General features: G+C 39.3%; 1 protein-coding gene across 1 annotated transcript; it reads left to right on the forward strand.

Moving 5' to 3' along the window:
* The first annotated feature begins 4,235 nt into the window (after positions 1 to 4,235).
* Positions 4,236 to 8,644, forward strand: LOC148724512 (uncharacterized). Its single transcript, XM_088729315.1, has 4 exons — positions 4,236 to 4,489; positions 5,667 to 5,923; positions 6,719 to 6,833; positions 7,133 to 8,644. Exons 1-4 carry the CDS (start codon positions 4,423 to 4,425, stop codon positions 8,254 to 8,256), a joined length of 1,563 nt encoding a protein of 520 aa, XP_088585441.1. The 5' UTR covers positions 4,236 to 4,422; the 3' UTR covers positions 8,257 to 8,644.
* The last annotated feature ends 576 nt before the right edge of the window (positions 8,645 to 9,220 follow it).

Genomic DNA, 9,220 nt, shown 5'->3' on the forward strand with positions numbered 1-9,220 from the left:
ACAGACCGACCTAGCTCGGTTAATACGATGTTTATTATATGGCTGTGTCTTATATGCCAATTTTTTGTCTTCTTTGTACCTTTTCGTTCTAGACCGGTCTAGATTCTGGTCTAGATTCCGGTCTAGATGGGAAAATCTAGACCGCTCTCAGTATTGATTTCAGCCAATCAAATTCGTGAATTCAGTAGTTCCCAGTCCTTGTGAGACACAGCCATATAATAATGCGTGGATATTGACTGCAAATTACAACTAGAGGGCTTCATAAATGAATCTTTTTATGTTCTTTTAGCCAACGACCTACGTTTGGAAGTACGGTCAGCGCAAATCAACTGTAATAAAGTAAATGGCTTTCCCTACAAAAGAAATTTACGACCCGTAATTAGAACAGCTAAGTTTTCAAATGTGCGCAACAGAAGAAAAGCCTTCAAATTAAGTAGATAGGAAAAAAATACAGTTGATTTTTGTGTTCAGACGCGGTGATAATAATTTCTTTATTTCGCAAATGTCACCTTTTAAATGAAATGATTTAACGGCGGTCAGTTGAATAGGAGCGTAAACGACGAGTTGATTACATCCTTTTCCTTTTAATGATAGACAGGCGCGGTTCCTAAACTTTTACGGGCGTTCTCAGGGGTTGGACTGAGAGTTGCCCGGCCATCAGCCGGAATTACGCATATTACTCTAGGCGCAACGAGTGGCGCTTGCATTTGAGACCCTTTAAAACTCGCCCCGAGTACTTTCCCGGTCATTCCGTGATCGACGAAGCCGCCACCTTGGAAAGAAAGATGGAAAAGAGAGACTGTCCGCAAGTTGAACCATTGACAACCTTCGATCTAAAAAAAGAACCATTTAGACCTATTGGAAACAAGAAGATTCGTTGGCGGGTAAAAAATAACTTTACTTAGATTCTCCGATTTGCAAACCTCAGTCGATGTCCTATGAAGAGACCCACAACCGCTCACATTCATTCCTTCCCGTCTTGCTCACCGATGTGGGAATCATTCAATAGCTCCCCAAACCGTTCTAAGTGAAAGAACGTCTTAGCACGCATTGAACCTCCTAAAAAATTGAACTGTCGAAACAAAACAACACTGTTTTCTTGATATTTTTAAATCTCCTGTGAGACTCCTTCGCTCCGGCGAAGGGCTAAAGTTCGGAACGTCAGCCTTTATAATCGTTACGGTGGCCAATTTACCATTTCAACTTTGTTGATATATTCAAATTATTTCGTTACCCCCCACCGACGCAGCCCCAAAAAGTTTCTTTAGAAACTATCAGCCTTAACTCCTTAAGGTGTTGATTTCAAAACTGATAGACGAGGACACGAACTATTATTTCTCTTGGGTGGGGATATTCAGATAGAGAAATATACTGTTTGCAGCTTCTATAATGACAATTGACAAGCTGGTTGCTAGGCACCTTTCATCGGTGCCTAAACCTTGTGAATAATTTTTTTTTCCCTTTTACTAAGTGGCTGCTGGAGGTTCTGTTCTCCATTCTCAAGCCAAAAATAACGAGCTCGTTATTCAGATGTCAATCCTTTTCAAGCTGCTAGAGCGTACCCTCGTCGCTAATTCCATCTTTCTTTCAAGCTGCATTGACGAAATAGGGTCAGCATTGTTTCAGAGCGTCTGCTTTGTTTGATGGGAAAAAGTTGATTCACAACTTGAATGTAACCAATTGATAATCGTGAGAATTTGGGAGCAGAGGAACGAGTCCGGATAACTAAAAACACCAGATAATCGAGGTTCGGCTACTGACCCTTCCCAACCTAACATCTGTAACAATATTCTCTGCAATGTGTTTTGTACGCTTTCTTAGACGCTGACAAGGAGAATTTATTAAACAGTCAAAGCTTCTTAGCTTGGTGATCATTTACTTCATTCTCACGATCTCAATGAATGATTAGTAGTAATATAGTAGAGACAGAAATTGGATGGTTATTCTTAGGGGTTTCAAGGTTTAAAAAATCAGCAGCAGTTTAGCGTTAGTCTGTACTCTTATCCACAACGATATTTGTCATTACAGAGGTCAAAATGTTATTGACTTACGAGGCGTAGCCGAGTGCGTCCACAGCAGATTTGTCTTTTGACGTGTTCTCGACCACAATATCGACGTCAAGTGAAACGTTTTTTTCAGCGCGTGACCATTGCGTGACATGTTGACGCAGGAAGCGTTGTCTGTATTCTTATCGACAACGGCAAATCAGATTGCGACATCTCTGCTAACTAATAATTAAGGAGATGGCTTTTTAAAATAATTTTATTGAATAAACCAGTAGGAAAAAACATTTTGTGACCAGGATGACTATCAAATTTAATACAGCTTTATAGCTGGGCACCTAATACAGACAATATTACTATCACAACATCAATCACACAGTCTCCAGTTTTTCCCTAATTATATTAACATGGCGCTGCCACACAGGATTCACCAGCAAAGGCTATCGAAGCTTGTGCAGAGATGGACTCTTTGGAAGAAACTGTACCGAAGCTATATTGCACTAACTGTGTTTTTTTTTTTTAATCATTTCCCCAATGCAGATATCGAGGTTCAAATTAATTACCTTACGATTTCCTTTTATCTTTTTTTGTTTCAAGTTAATAGAGAAGACCCCTGCATTTATAAAAGGGCCACGCTTATGCCTACCGAATGAGATCCTTAATATCGTTTCAGTTCCTCTTCTACATCTTCCTGTATTTGTTCTTTTTTCTTTCGGGAGGACGGTGACTTTTTGACCATCAAATCTGACCTTCCTGTTATTCAGTTGAGGTTCGGTGACACTCTTTTTTTTAGGTGGCCACATCCACAAGGCATACAAAAAAAAAATTAAAGTTTTGTTTGGGAGAGGTCGCCATGGTCGCCAACTGATTGCCACAGTGACTCGTTTATTTGCATACTGAACAAAAATGTTTTGTCCTTCGTTGTGTTTGCTATTTTTATTATATATTTAACGATCTTTAGGCCATATCTATAACACGCACAGAATTCTCATTGTACAAGAAACTTGCATTCTTGTTAAGTTAGACCTCAACTCGCAGATTACCGAGAAAAAAAGAAGGTGTGAAAAATAAGATTACTCAATGCATTCAAGTAATGGATCTATGTTTCCTTTTGAAGGACGCCCTGGATAAACGAATCTTTGCATGATTAACTTAATGTGCTGATTTGGTTACTTCTGGAATAAAAATTTTGTGAAGTTTGAGATCAGAATTGTGAAGTTTGTCGGCGTTCAGCATGGTGTCAGACTCGATACAAACGAAGAAGAATATCCCTTCGATTCGAGTCTCGCTCAACAAGCAGATGAATTTCTCCTCGAGCTGTGATTTTTCCCTTTATTTTTTTTTTCTCTAAAAACGAATAAAACTTATTCCTCCCTCGGAAAACGTCACCGAAATCAGATACAGATAGCAAATTCCGATTAGAACAATCTCTCTGCTGTAAAATTTGAATTAGTGCAAAGCCTTTAACAATAAAATGAATTATCACTTTCTTACAAAATCATTAATATAACTCAGCCACACTATAGAGGTTGTCGCAATGAAAGCGAGGGTTTCCAAAACTCCGAATGGATTATTTTTACACTGGTATATTGGTATATTCGCGTATCTTGGTAACAACGTATCTTTATTTGTGTTTTCAGGTTGCGTAAATATTTATGATTTCAAGTTGTGTGTAATTTGTCTCTTTTCTTCTTTTCCCCTGTGAAATGAGGCACATTACAGAATTAAAACAAAAAGAAACATTTAGTTACTCTCTGTCTTAGACAGTCGTTAGAATACCTGGTTACTAATTAAGTACAGCTTGATAAAATGTCAAAAGGTAAAGCCAAAAAACATTAAAGAAGTTGGCCTTGTTTGTAAAATTTGACGTTTTTCCAATCGCCAAGCATTCTTATTGATAGCAGGTGATAAATTGAATTATTTACTGCTGTGACAGCCGAAGGGGTACGCAAACAAAAGTGACAATAACAACGACTTTCTTGCACTTTCTATGCAAGAGTGCATGCAAAGTAAAGATCTATTTTCCCCTTAAAAACGAGTTGTATTACCCGCCTGAAGAAAGAGACATTATTTTCTGTCATAGATAACATTCAATATCACTCGGACGAAGTAGTAAGTTTTACCCGGTAAGTAATTACAACGTCTGGTCAACGGTATTAATTAGAATCTCAGTAATTGAAGCTAAGAGCCTTTAGACATCATTGGTTAAAATAATAATTTGCAACAGTTGATATATGTTTAAAAACTGACATACTTCCTTTCAAAATGACCATTTTCAGTTACATAAAAACAGCAGGTGGTGAGATGAATCATTCTGTCCATCAACGACTGGGAATAAACAATAACTCCAATGTAGCAAGATGAATTTTTTTCGCTATTGACACTCGATACCGTTCCAAACAGAAAACTCTGCGAGATTATGGAAATGTTTCAAGTTCTATTTCTACTTGCACTTTTGGGGGAAAATTGCTTGGCGTCGAACAAAGGTGAGCATGTGAGTTTTATGCAGTTCGCGCTATTCGAAAACATCTATGCACTTAACTGTACGTGTCGCTTATCAATTACTTTTCCCTTGATATTTGACCTCCGCAGTTTTTCAACCTGTTGAAATATCTTATTATCTTAGAAACACATCTTTAAATGCTGGTACTCTAAAGTGAAGTGTCGCTCACGGCTTTGACGAAGAGGCACGTAGACCCGATTGCAAAATATTACAAAGTCGTTAATTCTATGAACGATTTACACCTATTTTCCCTAATGTGTGGATTTTTGATGACGCAAGTTCACCGAAAGATAATCCGTTTTTTAGGATTCTATCTCAACTGAAGATCTGTTGTTTAAACTGCACGTAGCCCCCGAGATTATTGTTTTCGTAACTATTATGGTCGTTCTCCCGCAAAAGGAGTTTTTCAGATTTTTCACAATTCTCCTTTTTCCCATTTATCTGTTCTCAGTTGTCACCACTCTCCTTAGTTGCCTTTAAATATTCCTCAGTTGTCGCCAAACTCTCCAGAATTGTCGGCATACTTTTCTTAGTTGTCGCCAAACTCGACTCAGATGTAGGCAAACGTTTTTTAGTTGTCGTCAAACCCTCCTTACCTGTCGCCAAACGCTCATTAGTTAGATGCCGCCAAACATTCCTTAGTTGTCAGTTGTCGCCGATCAGTTATTATTTTTAACAAACTATCCCTAGTTACCGCAAGAGATTTCTTAGCAGTCATCAAACGCTCCTTAGTTGTCGCCAAACATTTCTCATTTTTCGCGAAACTCTCTTTAGTTGTCGCCAAAAATGTCTTAGCTGTCACCAAACTTTTTCCAAACAATCGCAAACCCCTCCTTAGTTGTCGTTAAAACCTTTCTCAGTTGTCGCCAAACTTTTTATTAGTCGTTACCAAACCCTTCTAGTTGACGCCTAACCATCCTTAAGTACCCCCTTAGCTGTCGCCAAACATTACTCAGTTGTCGCCAATCCCTTCGATTCCCAGTTGTCATCAAGCACTTTTTTTGTTGTGGCGAAACATTTCTTAGTTGTTGCCAAACATTTCTTAGTTCTCGCTAGACCTTTCTTAGTTGCTGCCAAGCACTTCGAATATGTGGCCAGAGTTGACGTAATTCACTAGTTAGCCTCGGTGCTCGAGTGGAACAGTATTTTTTTATCCTCAGAGGACTGTCGACAAGTGAAAATGAATCCCACGATCCACGACTTCTTCTTGGAGAATCACGTTTTGAGAAGGTTAGAAATAGGATCACCCAGCACCTGTGAGGTGAACTGTTTTATGGATGCTGACTGCGTTTCGTACAACCTGAGACGGCCGCAGGATCCAGACAGAGGGTATCTTTGTGAATTGAGCGATTCTACTGACAAAATTCATCCCTTGGATGTAAAATACGAAACCGGAGCTCTCTATAAATCATTCCAGGTAGGATGGTATCATTTCTTCGGTCATTACAAATTTGTTCATATGCCAGTATTACTGTTCAGCAACCCTGTTACATGGTAAAGCCCACACTGCCTTGGAATGTTATGTCATACCATCTCAAACCATGTCCTGCCATTCTATTTCAGGTCCTTCATGTCATATCGTGACATGTGCTGTCGTTTCGTGTTACAAGTTGTCATGATATGAAACGTATTCCGTATCGTGTCACTTCATTTAATTTTTGGTCATGTCATTTTTACTCATGTCATTTTCACTCATGCTAATAGGTAACGTATGCGAGCTCGGCTATTTGTCAGAGCTATGTCAACAATTGGTACCACGTGTCATGCCATGTCAAGTACCATGCTTATCATCCTGTTCCATTTCAGGTGATGTCATTCTATGGCATTTCAAGTCATGTAATGTTGTCAAAACTCATGAATTCTCGTCGCCTTTGACGTTATGTCATGTCATGATTTGTCAGTCATGTTATGTTGTGTGACAACATTCCATGTCAGGTCGTGAATTATTACTCCATAATGAGTCGTTCCTGTCCTGCGTTGTTACCTCACACGATGTCACTTTATGTAATGTCAAGTCATGTTATCCATTCCATGTCACGAGATGTCATGCTTTTAAGCGTCATACCTGTGTAGGTTATGCCGTGTCGCAATATGCCACAGAGTACCATTGGATGCCATGATAAATACATAGTATAAATAATAAATATAGGACACAGCCGTATTTGTCGTTGGAATCTGAACTAATAAAATTAAATCTTTCTCTGCTTGACAGAACCCTTGTTCAAGTAATCCCTGTCCTGCGATTCAGCGATGCCAAACAGGATTCACCAGCAAAGCTTATCGCTGTGTTTGCAGAAATGGGCTGTTGGGACGAAACTGCACTGAGGGTATGATGCATTGATAGATTTGCCTACGTCCTTGGTAATCATTTCTGTAATAAAGATTTCAAAGCTCAACGAAATTTTATTTCATCGGAATTTACATTACGATTCGCTGTCAAATCTCCTCTTTGGGCGAGACGAGAAATACTCTTGCTCTTGGACTCTTGGACTCTTTTCAAAGAACCTTCGAGCAAGCGTATGAAAACTCAATGATGTCCAAAATATCATTTCAATTTCTCCTTTTCCTTTCTTTCTTTTTTTTTTTTAAATAAACGTTTCTCTTCCTTTTTTTTTCCAAATTATAGCAACTCCCTCCGTACGGGTGTTTCCTGATTTTGTCGAGACTGAGGAAGGAAAAGACATCTCCATGACATGTGCAGTTATCAGTATTCCTCCTCCACGCTTGGTTGCATGGAGCAGATCTCAAGGAAATCTTCCTTCCCAAAGAAGTACCGTCCAGGGAGAAAATTTGACCCTGACAAACGTCACTAAACAAGACAGTGGCTCATATGTGTGCACTGCAGTAAACATCTGGGGTACAAACTCGTCCTCAACTCAGCTTAGAGTCTATTCAGCACTCATATTCACCAGCAAACCTCCGTCGAATGTGACAGTGAAGGCGTATGAAGTTCTTATTCTGCCATGTTCTGTTTCAAGCGATCTGACACCAGCGATGTCTTGGATCTATGTTGGGACTCTATCATTACCTGATGGTGCGAGTATCGATTCCTCGAATAATTTGATCGTTTCATCTGCTAACTTTACCCACGGTGGTACTTACATTTGCAATGCAACTACTGTTCGGAAATCCATTCAAACAAGTGTCACTGTTTATGTCAAGTACCCAGAAACCTGCGCCACAGTGAAGGCAAACATCAGTGACGTCAGTGGTGACTACGTAATTGATCCTGACGGTGTTCTTGGCGAAGATCCATTTCGTGTTTATTGTAACATGTCTGATAAAGGAGGCGTTGGAGTGACAGTTTTCAGTCACGACAGCGAGGAAAGAATCCACGTCATTGGATATGACGCACCTGGAAGCTACAGCCGTGATATTCAATACCGCGACAGGAGCCTTTCTCAGATCACAGCACTAATAGAAGTTTCAAGCAGCTGCCGGCAGTTTATCAGATATGAATGCAAGGGTGCTGTATTAAGCCTGGGTTCAGTTAGCTGGTGGGTGTCACGTGATGGTCAGCCCATGAGATATTGGGGCGGAGCTACACAGGGGTGCGCATGCGGAATTACCAATTCCTGTGCCCGATCAGGCGATTCCTGTAATTGTAATAAAAATGATTTTGTTTGGCGGGAGGACAGTGGCTTTTTGACCATCAAATCTGATCTTCCCGTTACTCAGTTGAGGTTCGGTGACGCTGGCGAGGCTAATGAAGAGGGTTATCACACCCTTGGAAAACTGGAATGTTATTGACGAGCTTTATAACCAGTTTCGATTTTGGCATACGTAGAAACAAGATTTAAATATTGTTGACTTGCCGTGAATTGCACACCTCAAGGAATGAAGGAATGAAAAACTGGAAACATTTTTGGGTATATTTAAAATAGTTTGACCTGTCTTGAAGCCAAAGATAGTTGTCTAATTTGTATTTTTGTTTCTTTAGTAGTCTTACCCACAATGCATACATGCACAATGAAAATGAAATGACGGAAAAACCCAATTTTTTTCTTTGGAGGGAGTTCCTATGGAGGACATAATATCACACGTTTATTTCCATGTTTAACAAAAACATATTGTCGTTAATTGTATTTTATTGTTCTACATCTATGATGAAATCAGGCCATAAGCTGGGTTTAAACTTTTTACATTGTGATCTGTGTATGGCCGACGTCAGATACAGGACAGTATAATTCATGAACATCATGTTCTCAACAAAAAATCGTTTATTTTAAGTGACAAAATGCCTGTATTATGTGCCTTATATTTTACTCGAGGAAAGGAACCGAAAATACTCATTATTCCAAGTTTAACCGATCAGCGGCTGCTTTTTGCTTACACTAACCTAACTATTCCCATATTTTTGTAGGTTTTGTCGAACACCAATTTTTTAGCCAATACAAAGGCCCCAAATCTGAACTCTATACCTCCTCTACCAGAGAGGAGCCAACTCAATTCATAACCGCAGTCAATTCTTTTCACCCGGCTCTAAAATATACCTAGGAAATTTCCAACAATTCTTTATCCTTTTTAGACATCAAAGTTTCAATTAAACGCAACAGTTTATGCACTAGTGTGTATTAAAAACCTACAGACTCACATAGCACTTGTAGTATTCATCTTCGCATCCATCTCATGTTAAGAATTCCATTCCCTTTTCTCAGTTTCTAAGAATTCGTCGTTTATGCAGTGATGACTCTGATTTTTTCCACAAATCAGA

The sequence above is a fragment of the Stylophora pistillata genome, chromosome 8 (assembly GCF_964205215.1).
Source record: "Stylophora pistillata chromosome 8, jaStyPist1.2, whole genome shotgun sequence".
NCBI lineage: Eukaryota > Metazoa > Cnidaria > Anthozoa > Scleractinia > Pocilloporidae > Stylophora > Stylophora pistillata.

Coding starts and splice junctions, on each gene's coding strand:
- LOC148724512 (XM_088729315.1), top strand. CDS start 4,423: ATGGAAATGTTTCAAGTTCTATTTCTACTTGCACTTTTGGGGGAAAAT. Junction 4,490..5,666: donor TTGCTTGGCGTCGAACAAAG/GTGAGCATGTGA, acceptor TTTTATCCTCAG/AGGACTGTCGACAAGTGAAA. Junction 5,924..6,718: donor CTCTCTATAAATCATTCCAG/GTAGGATGGTAT, acceptor TCTGCTTGACAG/AACCCTTGTTCAAGTAATCC.